At 45.9% G+C, this 17,950-nt stretch overlaps 1 protein-coding gene across 7 annotated transcripts in view; it reads left to right on the top strand.

Moving 5' to 3' along the window:
* HYDIN (HYDIN axonemal central pair apparatus protein) overlaps nt 1-17,950 on the top strand; it is a 415,179-nt gene that overhangs the window by 305,560 nt on the left and 91,669 nt on the right. For all 7 annotated transcript variants that reach the window (XR_013552530.1, XM_078438955.1, XM_078438961.1 and 4 more), the window contains 7 exons: nt 987-1,155; nt 3,829-4,008; nt 4,490-4,663; nt 6,811-6,984; nt 10,804-11,015; nt 15,603-15,740; nt 17,488-17,671. Coding sequence is in view for 6 of the 7 variants with exons in the window: in XM_078438955.1 (XP_078295081.1) it covers nt 987-1,155; nt 3,829-4,008; nt 4,490-4,663; nt 6,811-6,984; nt 10,804-11,015; nt 15,603-15,740; nt 17,488-17,671 (1,231 nt within the window). In the remaining variant the exon portion in view is untranslated. The remainder of the gene's footprint in view (nt 1-986; nt 1,156-3,828; nt 4,009-4,489; nt 4,664-6,810; nt 6,985-10,803; nt 11,016-15,602; nt 15,741-17,487; nt 17,672-17,950) is intronic.

Below are 17,950 nucleotides of genomic sequence, written 5' to 3' on the forward strand. Positions count from 1 at the left end.
CTCTCTTTTTATTTTTCATTAATGTTTTGACTCTTCTTTTTCCCTTTTTTTTACCATGTTTTATATTCAAGTATAATTAACATATAGGATTATTAGTTTCAGTTGTTTTAACTATTCTTAGCTCTTTGTTCATCCATATAAATTTTAGAATGAGCTTCTTAACAGTGGTTTTCACACAACCAAAAATAGTGATCCTGGAGAAAGGTTACTCAACAAAACAGATTTTTCACATAAATTAGGCCATACAGGAAGTGATCGCTCTCTAGAACCTTGTTGCACTGGTTTTATAAATATACATACACACTAGGGTTACCAGATTTTGTAGAAAGAAAAACAAATTACGTAGTTAAGTTTGAATTTCAGATAAAAAACATATGACTTATTTTATGTGGGCATTTTTGTACTAAAAAATTATTCACTGTTTATCTAAAATTCAGATTAAACTGGGCATCCCGTATTTTATCTGATAACCCTAATACATAGTCCTTCCCTACCCCCATACCCCCAACACATACTCGTGCACACACATGCTTAATACCATTTTATCTGTTTCTCCCTGAATCCTCTGTGAGACAACCACTTTCCTCCCTTGTATAACATTTCTAACTACAGTATTTTTCAAGACATGTAGCTCAAAGTGGATAATGGAGTTCTGTACTTTTGTCAAGGGAAAAAAGGAAAGAAAGAAAGAAAGAAAGAAAGAAAGAAAGAAAGAAAGAGAAAGAAAGAAAGGAAAACAGTATATGATATTTGTAAAATAAGAGGAAAATTCTCTTCCACATCTGAAATGCCTGGGCTCAAATGGGGCAAAAATCAAGATCTTGTATCCCCAGCTTCAGGGCCCGGCCTTACTTTCTAGACCTCTCCAAAGGCCCCTTGTACAGGAAGGAGCAGGGGTTTTACCTGGTGGGTAAGCAGACCCTCCGAGGACCATCAGGAGAAAGCTTCTAGCACACCCAGCAGCAGTTCCTGTCGTCCTCTTGCAGATCTTGCGAATGCTGAAGGGCTACGATTCCTACAACACCCTGCTGCTGCCTCCCCGTGTTCCGGGGGAAAAGCTACCCCCAGAGGTTTATGAGTACTTTAAGGAGATGAAGCGGTCCAAAGAGGAACAGATGAAGGCGAAGTTTCTGGAGAGTCTGGCCCAGGAAAACGGTGAGAGCTCAGGACCGAGAGCCTGGCTTCAGCCACCGCGCTGGCGCCCTGGAAGGGTCCCTGCTGGGAGGCCGGCCACTTACCAAGCAGCTGCCACATGCTGGGCACATGCTGGTGCCTCACATATTTCATCTGTAACGTCACAAAATGGGCCTGTTCTCCCCACAGTATGAATGCAGAGACAGGGATACGCTCTGCTCCCACTAGAGTCTAGTGGGGAGTTCAGGCTTAAAAACAGCTAATAGAGGGATAGAAGAACACTTAGGCTTTACACACTTACCTGAGAGACTAAAGCACTGAGACACCAGGTCCACAGTGTGAAGGGGCAGAGTCAGGATTCAAGCCCAGATCTCTCTGACTCTGGCATCCACGACGGTAACCACTGTACTCCGTGGCTTCTGTGTGTGCTTGAATATGTCACACAGGGTACAACTTGGTGTCCTAAGAGAGGTCAGGAGTGGGGGTTCCCCCAAGGATGAGGTTGGCCCTCCACGGTCTTTAAGCCAAACCCCAATCATAAAACTGGACTGTGCTCTCATAATGTGCCCCTTTCTGGCCCAGCGCCCCTGTATTACCCCACCATCCATCCATGGGCTCCCTTTTGTGCACCTGAGCGTCAGGGGTCCTTGATGACCTGTAGCACCGTGCAGTTTGTCGTGATGCATGCTTCTCCTTCCTGTTTATCATGCCCTCATCTTGGAAATGTGCCCTCCCTGTTCTTCTGTGTAATAGTCATCACATGTGTAATTGTTTTCTTCATACCTGTCTCCCCCCCCAATAAGAAGCCCCCATAAAGGCAGTGATCATGCATTCCCCACTTGTAACCCCAAAGCATGGAACTGCACCTGATACGTCACGGTGCCCAATAACATGTGCTATAACAGTGAATGAATGAATGGAATGGAGTCCATTTTCTCCTGACCTTGGGCTCGTCTTGTCTCTCAAGGGAGCCAGTCAGAGAATACTAGTTTGTCCTAAAAGGAGAAGATGAGAGAAGAAGACCACCTTTGCCCTCAATCTCCTGGTCAGTGTCATTGAGCACTATTAGTTTACCAGAACTGCCATCGCAAAGACCACAGACTTGGTGGCTTAATCAACAGAAATTTATTTTCTCGTAGTTCAGGAGGCTCAAAGCCTAAGATCCAGGTGTCAGCTGGGTCATTGTCTGCAGAACCTCCTTCCTTGGCTTGTAGCTGCCTGTCTTCCCCTGGTGTTCACATGGTCTTCTGTCTGTGTCTGTCCTAGTCTCTTCTTAAAGAACACCAGTTATACTGGAGTGTGGGTGGAATAGGGCATCCATATAACCCCTTTTTAACTTTATTACATAGCCACTTTCTGAGGTACTGGGGAGTAGGATTTCAACCTAAGAATTTTAGGGTAACTAGTTAAGCCTTTAACAAGCACCCACAGTGTTCCACGAACGGAGCTGAAGCACTGTAAACAGATCAGTGAAACAGGCCCTGTCTTTGAGAGCCCACAACCAGGAAGGTGGTGGGAGGGGAGACACTGGAACTCAGAACCACTGGGACAGAACGCTGGGGGTGCTGCCATGTGTAAAGGGCATCACAAAATCAGAGAAGGACCCTGTTGCTCTCGTCCCCGTCCTTACACAGTACAGTTGTGGGTTCGTTTTTTCATTTGGCCCATTGGAAGTTGGCCGAGAACAGGGACCCACGGGTTCAGAGGGAGCCAGGAAGGTGCATACTCGGCTTTTCCCCAGGGCTTCCCTGAGCCTGTGCTCCCTCTGCTCACGTGCAGACCATCCTCCCTGCTTCCTGCACCACGGCCAGGGAAGCCAGTCACTGGAGACCTCCGACCTCTCTGCCTCAGATCCAACCTCTAAACAAAGACAGTGTCAACCCCCATCAACAGGCCCGGTAAAGGGGGTCATTTTGTACAGTCACAGCCCAACAACCCCACTGAGATTGTGAGGAGGGTTCTAGGCAGACAAATTGGTAGGTGTACTTGGCAATGGCATAGACAAATGTTCATGACAGATTTAGGGGGAAAACAGGCTACAAATTGGTATATACAACATGATCCCAAGTTCAGCTTTGAAAAATTTAAAATTAAGGATCTGAGAGGCCACAGCTCTGCGGGCCTGGTATCATAAAGTGCAGCTGCAACTCCTCGGTCACTGTTTCTTGTTCTATCTACATCTCTTTTGCAGATGAGTTGTATAATTCTTGCTCTTCTGAATTTTCTAAATTTTCTGGAGAAAATATATAATTTTAGTCTTTTTAATGTTAAGATGTAGAAACACTCTGGGCAGAGAAATTTTTTTTTAAAGTTTATTTATTTTGAGAGAGAGAGAGAGAGAGAGAGAGAGAGAACCAACGGGAGAGGGGCCGAGAGAGAGGGAGACAGAGGATCTGAAGCAGGCTCTGTGCTGACAGCAGAGAGCCCAGCACAGGACTGGAACGCACAAACCACGAGGTCATGACCTGAACCTAAGTCAGATGCTTAAGTGACTGAGCCACCCAGGTGCCACTGGGCAGAGAACCTTCTTAACAGCCAACTGACTGCAGATCTTGTTCCTTGGCTTTGGCTAGTCCAGGGTGATGGTAACCAGGTCAGTGATTCTCCACTTTGTCTCTTTCTTTTTCCATACCTGTCTCCCTTGTCCCCCTCCCAACACTTCCCCCATGTTTTTGTTCTTTGTTTCTCGGGCAGAAGAGGAAGATATGCCCTCATCAGAACAAGGCACCTCTGGCAGTACAAAGAGGACCTCACTGAGCCAAGGGATCTCTGTCACGTCCAACCCTGAAGAACGGCACATTCCCACAGTCGAGTCCAAGACCTACCCGGATGAAGAGGAGGATGAGGAAAGCCTGGAAAAAATAATGTTTCAAAGTAACCAAACATTTAAATGTTTTGTACTGGTTCTCTCTAAGAGAAGTGGGAAGACTGTCCAGTGCCTTTTTACTTTTCTCCCTAAAATGCACCCTTGAGCCTTTTAGCACTACCGTGTATTAATTCTGTAGTAGGAATATACCATCACTTAGTCAGCCATTCCCCTTAATGTTGCACATTCAGCTAGTTTCCAGTATTATTTTTTCAGCAGGAGATATTCCCCCAGAAATAGAATTAAGAGTCAATAAGGGTATCTGTATTTTCACTTCCAGTAGCTGTCGACAAATTATCAGCTATAAAGGGCACTTCCCATCCACTGCAGGGGGGGAGTGGGAACTGTGACAACATGTGCAGCAGATAATTTGCCACTGTGCCACAGCAGTGTTCAAGAAGAAAAAGTGGTTCTCCTTTCCATCAGACTGTATGAATTCTGGGCGTGCCCATGGGCATGCACTTGTACACGTATATTTTTAATTTGCAGCTGACAAGATACAGAGTGTTGACAGCCACTCGACGGAAGAGGTTGGAGAAGTAGAGAACAACCCAGTGAGCAAGGCGATCGCGCGCCACCTGGGCATTGATATTTCTGCAGAAGGCCGCATGGCCAAGAACAGGAAGGGCATCGCCATTATCATCCACGGGACACCCTTGTCAGGTATGCCGCAGCTCCCAAGGGTTGTCACTTTAAGGGTTATGGTGAAGTTCGCACATGTAATTTTCGAGATAACAAAAGACTCTTTTTTTTTTTTTTTTTTTGATTTGTATACCATGGGACTATCCCCAAACTATTAAATTGCCAATCTCAGAGAAACAGTGTTACAGAAAGAGCAGGGACACCTTATTTTTAATTAATATATCTCTGAGTTGTTTGAGCTTATATTCTTCCAATAATTTTAAAATAATATTAGGGAAAAATCCAAGACATTAAATTCTTTAGAAAGAGGAGGGGGAAAATAAAAATAAATGATAAAACAGGAGAGGGGGAAATAAGCACAAGCTCCTTGAGCTAGAAATATTACTTCTATAAGCTTACCTTAAGAATCTGTTTAGTGATGTGGACAAAGATTAACTGCATGAACATTCACTGCAGCGCTGCTCAGCATCATAAAAATTTGGGAGCAATTGAAGCAGTCGGTATAGAAGACTGGTTAATTAAGCTTTAGTGCATCCACATAGTAAGTTATTTGGCCTCTATAAACAGTGTTTTGTACACCCCATAGCAGCATTACTCACAATAGCCAAGAGGTAGAAACAGCCCAACTGTCCACTGACAGATAAACGGAAAAACAAAATACGGTACAATGGGATATTATTCAGCCTCAAAAAAGAAGGAAACTCTGACTCATGCTACAATATAGTTGAACACTGAAGATATTATACTAAGTGAAATCATCACGAAAGGATAATTGCTGTATGATTCTACTTATATGAAGTGTTTGCAGTGGTCGAATTCATAGAAACAGAAAGAAGAGTGGTAGTTTCCAGGGACTGGGAAGGAGAAGAATGGGAGCTTGTTGTTTAATGGGTACAGAGTTTCCATTTGAGAAGATGAAAAAGTGCTGGAGGCCTATGGTGGTGATGATCACACAATAGTATGAATGTACTTAATGCAACTTAAAATATGGTTAAAATGGTAAGTTATGTACGGCTATCACCACAATTTCTTTAAGTGCCATAGAAATGTACTAAATGAATAGAAAGACGTTCATGGTACATCATTTTAAGTAAGAAAAATGTCATACTTAGGATTTGTAATCTGGATTAATTTCCTATTGGTACCATAACAAATAACTACACATTTAGTAAGTTGAAACAATGCAAATTTACTTTCCTTCTGAAGGTCAGAAGTCTAAAATGTGTCAAAAGAGCTGCATTCCTTCTGGAGGCTTCTAGGAGAGGACCCATTTCCTTTCCCTTTGTAGCTTCTAGAAATGTTGCCTGCATTCCTTGGCTTGTGGCCCCTTCTTCCATCCTCAAAACCAGTATCATAGTATCTTCCAGTCTCTCTTCCTTTTCATCATAATCACCTGTTCTGACTCTGACCCTCTTGCTTTTCTCCTATAAGGGCCCTTGGGATTATGTTGGGCCCACCCAGATAATCCAGGATAATTTCCCATATGAGGATCCTTAACTTAATCAAAGGTGCTAACCCCCTTTACCGCATAAGGTAACATATTCACAGGTTTCAGACATTTGGATGTGGATGTCTTTGGCTGGGGTGGGGGGGCATTGTTCAGCCTACCACATAACCCATTTCTTTATAAGAAATATAAGTAAGGTAGTTATATATACATACTTAGCAGCCATATGCTAACTGTAATATCTCTGGGTGAGCAAATTATGGATCTTCTTTTTCCTTCCCTCCTGTTTGTTCTTTGAATTTTCTGCTTTCTTTTTAACAAGCAGATATTTTGAAATGAGAAAAGAAAGATCAACACAAGTTATTCTTTAAACCAAAAAAGTCTTCCCATTAGAATCAGAGACAGTAGAGCTACACGACTTTTAAAGGTCATCTGATAGAATTACCATCTAGACTGAGGAGAAAATCCAGAGAGCAAACGTGTTGCCATCACACGGTGCACAACACATGGGTGGCAGAATGAGGACAAGAATCCGTGGTCCTGACTTGTGGTTCCGGCCTCCTTTCTCTTTGCTGCTGCCATCTGTGGCCGCACAAGAGACGTAGAGGCAAAGCGCTTGGAGAGATTACTCTACAGGGGCCTCCATTCTAGAAACTTCTTCTGTCTAGAGACACTAAGCAACTGAGAGCCAGGAAATTCAACCTCCTGACCTTTTTTTCAGGGAAATCAGCCACCGCAGTCAGCATGGCCAGGTACTACAATGCAGCCTGCTTGAACATCGACTCCATCGTGCTTGAAGCGATCTCTGATGGCAGCAACATCCCGGGGATCCGGGCCCGTGAGCTCTGTATCAGAGCTGCCATAGAGCAGTCCATGAAGGAAGGAGAAGAGTCTGGTAAGAGCCTTTTCCCCTGACTTTCTGTGGTCAAGTGGCCGGCAGCCTGCTGCTAATACCCATCTTCTCTGTGTCCCCCGCTGAGCTTTTCTCCCCCAGCCTGGTTGAAAGCTGACTTACAACATACTGCCAACTTATAGCCCAGGGAAGAGTTGTCTTCACTGAGTATCTGTGGCTCTCCCCGCTGCCCAGACAGGCACCCATTTGGTGCTATGGGGAACAGGACCATGAATAAGAGGCAGCCCACAGTTTTGGGGGTGACTTGTGGAAGGGGAACAGACATGGACTTGTTCAGAGCAGAGGGAAATAATGTAACAGAAATACTGACTTCTGTGAAAGGGCAACTTTGGGATGGCTGGGGTCCAACCAGCTTGATCTGGGGAAGTTTTCATGCAAATGAGCTTTAAAGGACAGGCAAAGAAGAAGTCAAGTACATTCCTGCCCAAGAAAGCAAGGAAGCTGACAGTAAATTAGAGGTGGGAAGGCAGGCTCAGGCCCATCTTGGTTGACCTTGATGCCGAGATTAGGAATTCGGGTTTTATTTTGAAGGAACAGAGGAGTCGGGTGGTTATCACCCTCTGGGAGAAATGGTCAGAAAGCCACACTAGGAAAGCAGCTCTTGTAATGTCTTGTAAAGGAAGCACTGGAGATGCCGACAGTGAACAGGTTTGGGCCAGCCGACCCCCTAGCACCTGCATGGCAGGAAATTGAAAGATGGGGAGGCATTCCAGATGGTCACCTAGAATTTCCAGTCATGGAAACCAGGAAGAGAGTGATGTCATTTACCAAGATAGGAAATGTGGGAAAAGGAGAAAGTTTGTTGGAGAAGAAAATTAATTAAGGTTTTAAACACCATAGTAGTGAGGCCTGGTGTGGCCTGCCTACCAGAGGTAGAGAATTCTGGCTCCATCAGGTTGTCTGTGGACCGACAGGGCAGGAGATGGCTGCTCAATTGGTAAAATACATTGAAGTAGAGTGATTGCTCTGAGAGGAACCATTTTTAATAAATATTCATTCATAACAGCATAACATCATTTCTGATAGTGCACCATGCTTGCTGGTTGACTGATAAAAGTGGCTGGGGCTTTTAGGCATGCCCCTTCCATACCTCTGCATAGAATGCTTAGGGAAATAGAAGATTCTTTGCTGAAAAGGTCAGAAAAGTAGCTTTTGAGTAGTGAAAGAGAGGAAAAATAATTTTCTCTCTATCCTGAGTTCTTGGCGGAGACTGCTATAATAAAAGATTAACAAGGAAAAAAAATAAGTTTATTAACATGTGTCCTTCTTGTGTACATGGAAGATACTCAGGAGGAAATGAGGTGACTTAGAATTCTGAATTAAATACCATCTTCACAGGGAGAGAAGAGGAGGGAGGTAGTCCTCTTAGGGGAGAGCAAATGAGTCTTAGGGAAGATGAATGGACCCACAGAACAATGGACGAGAGTACGGTAGTTAATGACAAGCATGTCTCCTCTCCTGTGATGAGTCAGTCCACTCTGCTGGATGGAACTCCCAGGGTGGGGATTTGTGACAGTTGAGTTCCCTTTGGACACTTGTCTTTAGACAGATAAGAGAAGGTCAGAGAAGTCTTCTCCCCACATTTGCTGTTTTTCAAGTGCCCACAGTTCAAAAGCAAGCAGCGTATTTTGAGGTGACATATCCTGAACTCTAATAGTCATATTTTGGGATGGCATAATCAGCTACCGTCAGTGGGAACCCCAAGCTACATCATAATTCTGGTTCTCTTAGATTTTGTTTCCTTTTCTGTCAATTAAACTACATTTCACAGAGGTCTTTGGAGCTGTGTTGGTGTCCCATAAGAAACTGTGGATTTGGTCTTCCTACCTGAGGAGGTCATGTCAAGCTAAAGACATAACGGGGGGAGTCTTCCTCAAGAAAGTAAGAGGTGCACCTGCTGGAAGAAAGAAAATCAGCCCAGAAAGTTCCAGAAAGAGGAGAGGGATGGAAAGAGCAGGACAGGACATTGGGGAACACTTATATTTTAAGAGGAGTGTAGGTAGAGGAGAAGCCAGGGAGGCCGAGAAGGCAGAGTGAGTGTCAGAGGGGTGGGCAGTCAGGAGAGCAGGATGCAGAGAAGTCAAGGAAACAAAGCTGCAGGCGGGAGGGGCAAGAAGGGTTTGCACACCTCTCCAGTGCCCTGGTTGGGTCTGGGCACCTTGGCCTTGTCTGTCTCATAGGCCTTATCACTGGTTCATATACCATTTACTTGACTTCCTTATGCTACTGTCTCCCTACCCCACCAGAATGTTAGCTGGGAGCAGGGATGTGTGTTCGTTCTCTTCACTGATGCATTCCCAGCCCCTGGGTTGGTACCTGGCACAGAGTAGACACAGAGTAAATACTTCCAAAAATGTGTCAAATCAATGAATGAATGTAGTCATAGATTGCTGGAAGTACAGATAGAATGAGCCCTGAGAGAGGGCCACTGTGGGTCACAGTTCAGAGGTCACTGGGCGCTTTGGAGAAAGCCCTTTCAATGGAGGGGTTAAACCCAAACCTACACTTGCTGTTCACTGCGGGGTCCACAGGCTGTCCTGAAGCAGAAGTGGTAAATCTAACCCTGTGTGTCCCTGTCCCATGCAGTACCCACCAGCCACCTGAAACATGGGTGTCCAAATTGAAATGTGCTGCTTGGGGGTGGTGGTTCAGGCAGGGGGTAGGGGGTGGCACATGGGAGTTGAAGATGTAGTAGGAGAAAAAGACTGTAAAATAGCAAGGTAGAAATGTGTTGATATAATCACATTTGGGGTAGATTGGGTTAAACATACCATGGAAATCGATTTGTACTTTTCTAATGTGGCTACTAGAAAATCTAAATTGGATACACATTATACGTCTATTGGACAGATGTGGCCCACACTACTGTTTTAGAAGCTGGGCAGTGAGGAAAAAAGGAGGTGAAATGATGATGTCTTGAAAGAAGTGAGAGATGAAATGAAAACCCTTATTAGTATTATATCAGGAAGAGCTGGCTTTGTAAGATATGGCTGGATGACGCCGCTGGCAGGGGAGGTTGACAGACATGGGGACAGCACAGAAGAGACCCTACAGCCATCAGTGGAGGCGGGAGCGGCCGTGGAGGCATAGGACTCATGGCGAAGTGAGTGGGCACAGGTGGCAAGAGGCTGGAGCCATCACAATCAGGTGGAGCCTGGAGGCACCGGGGGTAACAGGACCTGGATGAACGAGGGACGAACCAACAGAATGTTGGTACAGCTGTTCCACTGGTGGCCTCAATGCCCTTTGACCCCTGCCACCCCCAGGTGCAGTATGGTGTCCTTGTACCTATAACCAGCTCTCAGGGGAGGGACAGAGGGACAAAAGATAGACAGCTCTCAAGGGAGTTCTGAGGGCTTATTTGCTGAAATGGCCAACAAGGAATAAGGAGTCTTAGCAATTCTTCCTGAGCTGGAAAACGTGGAGGCTGCCTAGCGCACAACCGCATTGCCCCATCTGAGGTGTCAGCTTTCCAAGGCAGGGCTACAGTGGACCAGCAGTTTCAGAAATGCTTGCCCTCGGGGCTGGAAGAGGAAGTGGGGCAGACTAACATGGGACCCACTGGGCAGATGGGCAGCGAAGAGCCCTGGACTCCAGTCCAGCCTCTCCACTCGCCTGTCCTCATCCAGCCTCGGCGTGTGTAGCCTCTTCTTCCAGCCCCTCCCAGCCAGCTGCAGATGGAGACGGCTGTGTGCTCCTCAAGAGAATCACACCAACCCCGCTAGGAGTTGTGCCATCCCCACTATTATTTCCTGATCATCCTGAGGTGACTTTTAATATAAACCCACTCTCTCTGTGTAGCCCAGGAGGCTGCTTCAGGCCAAACTGCTGTGGGACAGACATATCTGAGCAGTGAGACCCTGGGCAAGTTTACCTCAGAATCTACCCTGTCCCCTGAAATGAAATCGGCGAAGACCATGCGTGGGAGCATGATTATTGCCAAAAGCAAGGCGGAGAGCCATGGCTCTGGGTCTCAGAAGCAGCACCACCAGCATGCGTCCGAAACGCCACAGGTACAAACCAGGGCTCCCCAGAAGAGGGGTGGGATCCCTCCTCCTGCCCTTTCTCCTCAGAACCCCTCAGCTATGTCAGCATCATGCCATTGCTGTGGGGGCCCTCACCAGGTTCATGGTGCAGGTCCTGCAAGGAGAGGTCATCTGGCAGGCGTTCAGCAAGTGACTTTAATGTTATAGGCACTGGGTTGAATGCTAACAAAATAAAGATAAAGCAAAATCGCTGCACTTAAGCTGCCCTAAGAGTCTGATGAAGGAGATAACCACACATTCAAATATTTGCAATAAAATGAGATTGGTGACAAAAGAGCTTTGTAAAAGGAATTGGCTTGAACCGCATGAAATTGCCAACATTCAACCATTGGAACAGCAATTTCATATGGCTCAGTCTAATACTAAAGGAATGCTAAGGATGAAACCGTTCATATGAATTGTGGGAGGGCTGCACAGGAGTCATGGAAGGTCATAAAGTAGTCAGGAAGTTTGCGCCTCAGCCAAGGGACTTTGCGAACAATCTTGGCAGAATAGCAGGTGCTGTGGCCAGACAGTGGATGGCACCGTGGAGAGGTAGGTGATGAGTTGTCGGGGGGAAAGTGGAGTCAAGTGAGTGTAGGCTTCCAAGATGTTTCAAGGAACAAGAAAAGAGACTAGTTGTTAGAGGAGCAAATTTAGGGTTAAGAGAGTTGTTTCTCTGAAAGGAGGTGGAGGCACAAGCAGGTCTATAAGGAGAAGAGCTCCTGGAGGAGTGTAAGGTGACAATCCACCCAAGAGGGAATGAGATTCCTGGAGGAGACAGGGAGGAAAGGACTAAGCACAGTCAAAAGGGACGGGGGCCAGCTCCTTCTGGAGTCAGTAAAGGTGAAAACAGATACAGCTGCGTGTGGGGAAGGCAAGTGGAGAGCGGAGGTCGGAGAAGGTCTTTGCTGAGTGGCTCTAAGACGTGTGCAGGATGCAAAGTCTTTGCAGGAAGCATTGAGGAGGTTAGTGTTGCACAGCATGCTTGAGGAGAGTGGCGAAGCACTGATGTGTCCACCGGGAGGAATAGAACCAGAAATGGGTGGTGGACAAAAGAAAAGACAGTTTAGAATGCTGATTCTCCAGCCAAGACAGGAAGGCATAACTTCGCTGTTTCAAGATTTCCCTAAGCAGTCATTCAGAGGTAGAGAGAGAAGTCATCATTGCAAGGGCACGAGTGTGCTCAGAACAAGGGGCAAGGGAGTTGAGAGTAGTATATGGGAAGTGCAGTATATGGAGAGAAGGAATTAAGAGGAGGGCAGCAGAATGAAACAGGATTCGAGGAAGAGTTTGTGGGTCTTGTTACCATCCAAGAGTGCAGTAGGGAGAGTGGGAGAGGTGGGCGCTTCAGAGGAGGCTGTTGAAGAAAACAGAGTGGAGGTGAAGGCCCTTGCAGGAGAGGCCCCACATGTTGGATGGCGCAGGTGGATGGAATGGAAGCCAAGGTCTCCTCACGAGAGGAGGTATGCAGGTTGGATGGGACACTCCGGGGGGCTGAATTTGTGCCAAATAATGCCTCTCATCTTCGTTTCAGTCCCTCCTTCTTCTAACATCTTGAAAATTGGAACCGTCGACTCAGTTTCTTTTGCAGCATCATTTAACCCTCTTTCTCAAGACCAAATATGGTATTCATGGATGAACTAAAACTCATATTTGTATTAAACAGGGTGTCATGGGGAATCATTTTCTTTGATTGGGTTCCATCCATCTGGACAGTGAAGCAAGGCTTTTTAGAATATATCAAAGGCAGCAGAAAACACTAAATCTGATCCCAATCCCCTTGCAATAAATAGGGAACTCAGAGCCTGTTCAAGATCACCCCTGCCCACATGGCTGCTCACACTGCTCCAGTGTGACAGGACTAATGCTTTGGACAACAGTCACTGTGTTGGCATGCTCCACCCACAAATGGCTTTTCAGTTTTCTAAAGCTCTCCTAAAGCATGAACTCTCCAATGACTTAAAGTTTATTTATGTTGCAAGTGGAAAGCAATGTATAATATGTCACATAATAAAGATATGACTGTAATATAAGGTCATTTGTTTATACATCACTGTGTTCTGGGAGAGCACTCACTGGAAATTCTTATCTTTTGAATGACATTTAATACAACACTCTCATTTCTCAGTCCCATGCCCACCTCAGCTCCTCACTGCCATGGTCATGTTCAAGAACTTGTTCATCGTTACCCATAAATTCCAAGACCTCTAGACCACACATCCTACATCCTGACTACCATCTTCTAACCTTGCATATGACTTCTGTGAGAAGTAACTGGTCCCATCCAAAACTCCAGTCCACATCTTCACTGCCTACCACCCCCTTCACTCCCCATCTTACTCGGTTTGTTATCTGTGTCTGTCACTTTAGGCATTCCCTTGCCCCCTTGCCCTTCATCATACTCTCCAAGCAAAACTTCAGCCGATTCTCCACCTCCTCCATGCAGAGCGGCTGAACACAGCTGGAGACAATCTTCATCTCTCCTGAGTGGTCTTTATTTAAAAATTAAGACCACAAATCTCAAGCAGACCTTTGGTCTGCCCTAGTAAATTTGCCATCCATCTCTTCAAGATAACTATTTTATTGTGGTCGTCACTCTCCAAACCCCTAAGACCGTTTCCTCTTCCTCATTCCCAGCTGATGATCTCTCTTCTGACCCATGGAGGGAGCAGCAACAATGAGAAGACCATCACCGTATTTTCCCACCACCAGACCAACGAGCCAGGCTGCACCCTCCCTGCCACGGAGTCACTGCCCCTGCTCTCATCCTAGGCCCTGCACATGTGCAGGCCCTTCTCACTCAAGAGCCGAATTCCTGCAGTCATCCCCTTTCCCTCCCATTTGTTTTTTGCCCTATAGATCCTTCTCATCAGCATCTATGCATGCTTTATTACCTCCCATCTTTAAAAACACTGTCCCGACATCACAGATCCCCCTCCAGCTCTTACCTCGTCCCTCAACTCCTCTTCAGGGCTGTTCCCCCCAAGAATGGCTGCATGCCTCCCTCCTCATCCTCAACCCCCATTCTCTCTTTCACCTATTCCAGTGAGGCCTTTGTCCTTACCACCCCACGGATCACTCTTCTCAAGGTCGCTGGCATTCATCTTGCCAGATCCAGTGGCCTGTGTTCTGTCATCCACCTCACATGACCTCATAGCAGCTGATAAGTCCTCTTCCTGGACGTGCTTCTGGCCAGCACACCACCACGCTCTTCTCCTTCCCCTTTGCCTCATTTGGGACTCCCCCTACTCCTGCACCTTTCCACATCCTCCAGATCCATAGGCTTTTGGAATAGGCTAGGACTGAGTCATCTGCTCTTTTCTTTTCGTTATCTACCTTTTCTCTATAGGTGATCTCATCCAGTTTATTAAGTACTTAAATATTTTCAGGATGCGTGTGCCCCTCACATTTCTGTCTCCAACCCCAATTTCTTGCCCAGCTGAGGTTCACGCACACAAACTCACATTCATTATCTCTGTTGAATGGCTTAAACACATCTCAAAATGTATGTGTCTGAAAAGTGACTCTTGCCCCTCACCCAAAACAGAACAAGGCAAAAAATTGTTCTTCCTTCAGTTTTTTTTCTTTCTTAATTAATGACTTTGCCATTTTCCCATATGCTCAGACTAAAACCCAAGGGATCATTCTTGGTGCCCCTCTTTCTTTCACATCCTATCCCAAGTCCTAGTGGGATGGAATGTTAGAGAAAGTATCAGCCATTTCTCACCACTTCCACCATGGCATCCTTCATCTCCTGCCTTGACCATGGAGATGTCTAACTAGTCTTCCCGCCTCCGCTCTTTTCACCTCATGCAGCAGGCACAGTGGCCTTTCAGAAATAAAACTCAGATCATTCTCTGCCTAAAACATGCCAACCACTTCCCATAACACTTGGAATAAAATCCAAATTCCTTACTGGGGTCTGCAAGCCCTGACTACGCCTTAGACTTGAATTAAGCCCGACCTTCTTCCCCATTGCTCACTCAGTACAGTTACACTGGGCTCCCACGTGCTCCCCAGAGCCCATCAAGCACACTCGTGTGCAAGGAGCTTGCTGTTCCCTCACAGAAAGACTCTTCTCTCAGGATCTTGTCTCATTCTTTCATATTGTTGTCCAACCCTGTCACCATTCTCTATGTCCTTACCTCATTCTTTTCTCCCTAGCACTTGTCACTATCTCAGACTATGTGACTGATTTGGATATTCACCTGCTCCTTTTCTGTCTACTCTATTTGAAATAAGGACCACACAGGCAGCAACATTGCCAGCGTTGTTTGTTGTTGTATCCCTAGTGCTAGAGGGACCCCTTGTACCTAGTAGGTGCCCGATATTTGTTGAATGAATGAACAAATGTGTACATATACAAAGCACCTTTCACAGTATTCCCACTTGAAGCTTAGGCAATTCTTTAAGGAAAACCTTTCATTTTACAAAGCAATCTCCATTTTACAGATGAGGAAATGAGGCCCAGAGAGATTATACGATTTCCACGAGGTCATATGGCTTGTAAGTATGAGATCTGCTGGGACACCAAGCTGGATTCTAACTCCTGATCCTTCTCCCGCTCGACAGATTTCCTCCAGCCCTCTCCCTTCGGGGCCCACACAGCGCCGGCTCAGTGTCAGCCCCAGTATCGGAGGTGAGACTGGGCTCATGAGCTGTGTGCTCCCTGAGGACCTATTCACCCAGATCCTGGCTGATCGCATACAGGTACGTCCGTGCCCACATGCCCAGAGCTGCACGGCTCACACTCCATCCCTGCGCTGGGACCTGAGATTCCGATCCACGGCCCACCCATGGCGGTTCAGAACCCAGGGGTCTTGGAGAGGAAAGATGGGCTTCTTCACCCCCAACAGTCATTTGCTCTTGTCCTTTTGACAGCTCTTGTTAGGCAACTGGCCCTGGCGCAGTCTGCTGCCTGAAGTCACTCTCCTTAAAGGACCATTGAGCATGTTACATATTAAAAAAAAAAAAAATCAGATTCATGATACAGCCCTACAGTTGTATATTAAAAATCATAACATGGAGCCATGGAAAGTTAGAACTTGGAACCATATTAATTGCTGTAAAAATCTGTTTTCAATGTATTAAGTGAGAAAAGAAGGTTATGAAATAGTATGTACAGCACAATTGCATTTCTATAAGAATATGTCTAAATGTATGTCATACAAACAGTAAAAACTCTGAAAGTGTATTAACTGTGGTTATCTTTGGATAGCAGGATAATGGATTTTTAGTTCTGTTCATACATTTCTGAATTATTTTACAATGACACATTGCTTTTCAAGTCAAAAAACACAATAACCGTTTCCAGTTAAAAAAAATTGTTTTCATAAGCATTATACAGTTAAAGAAAAGAAAACAAGATCAGCAGGATTTGGGAGGACACCCCTAAGCCTGTTTGCTGCTTATGGTTTGCAGAGAGCTAAACGGCTCACCAGGTCCTGGAGTTGTCCATTGGCTTTGGCTTTTTCAAAGTAGGCCACGATATTAGTTGCACATTTCAATAGAACAAAATGCGACCTGAGGCTCCCAGAAGAGGAGATGTCATCACAGGAAATTACTCAGGTTAAGGTTTGATGGCTACTGTGTTCACAGTGCTGTCACTCTCAGCTGACCCGAGCAAGGTGGGCTGGTAAGTGTGCTGGTGTTTCGTGTACCCAGGTTAAATCACTGGTAAAGCCCAAAGTAAGCCAGCAGAGCAGTGCTGCTCGAAGTACTGGTCTTTGATGAAACATGGAGTTTGCGTGGCTTCCTCCATCGACAGTCTTGCTACAAAAAAAAAAAAAAAAAACAAAAAAACAAAACAAAACAAAACAAAAAACCAGCAGCTGAAATAAATAGTGTTTTTCGTGATGTCGTTGATTTACATTCTGGCACACGATTCTGGTCTCATCAAACACTGGTAGTGATCAGCTCCTGGCCAAGGGTGGCCAGTCTGTGTACCACCCTTTGAGTAACACTGATGTACAACAGAGGCTGCTCCTCAGTGGTTAGTATTACCAAGATCGTTACACGCCAAGGCAGTAACGCCACTGAAAGATCTGAATGGCCCACCTGCTACTGGTGCCCTTGCTGTTACTCTGTGAGGGGGGATACCTTGCCTTTCCCTCCTCTCTGCCTGTTCCTCATGGACCTGCCCAAACCCTCACTTTCACGTTTAGTTTGCGTTCCTTATTTCCGTAGAGTTGGGAGAAATCTTTTATTCTATAAATACATATGATAAAGCTCTTGCATGACTGATAAAATATTTGTATTTTTCTCTCATATTTTATAACAGCATGTTGAATGTAGCAGGTGGAAGGGTGGTTTAACGGCATTTACATGGGGGCCCAGTAGGTCAGCAGAGACCAATGCAGCCCCCAGTAAAACCACCCACAAAAGAACAAGCAACTTTCTCCATAGAGAACCCAGTAACTGTGGCCTTAGTTACTGTCTTTTCTCACTCTGGTTTCAGCTGAGTGACTGCTTCCGCGGAGTGGTGTTTGATAGCGTTGAGACCCTCTTCGCTCGGAACGCGGCTGTGGCTCTCCTCTGCCTGCTGAAGGCCATCGGCAACCGGGAGCACATCTACGTAATCAACATGGCCCAGGATTACACAGTCATGAAGGCCCAAGAGAAAGCCAAAAAGGAGCAAGAAGGTAAAGCCCCGTACTCTTCTGGGCTGCCCTTCCCAAGCCCTAACAGCCCTTCCAACAGAACCTTACACTTTTTGAAATGCTTCTCCACCACGTTGAGCCATTGTGCAGATGAACCTATTACATCTGCCATGTCATCGGTGCTCACCTCCGCCCTGTAAGGTGACCAGAAGTTCTTATTTCTACTTTGCACCTGAGGGAACTGAGGTGCGGCTGACCTGTCGGGAGACTACAGGACAGGGAATGGACCCAGCCAGCTCTTCTTGTAACAGACATGTTTCC

This window comes from Panthera onca, chromosome E2, assembly GCF_046562875.1.
Source record: "Panthera onca isolate mPanOnc1 chromosome E2, mPanOnc1 haplotype 2, whole genome shotgun sequence".
Lineage (NCBI taxonomy): Eukaryota > Metazoa > Chordata > Mammalia > Carnivora > Felidae > Panthera > Panthera onca.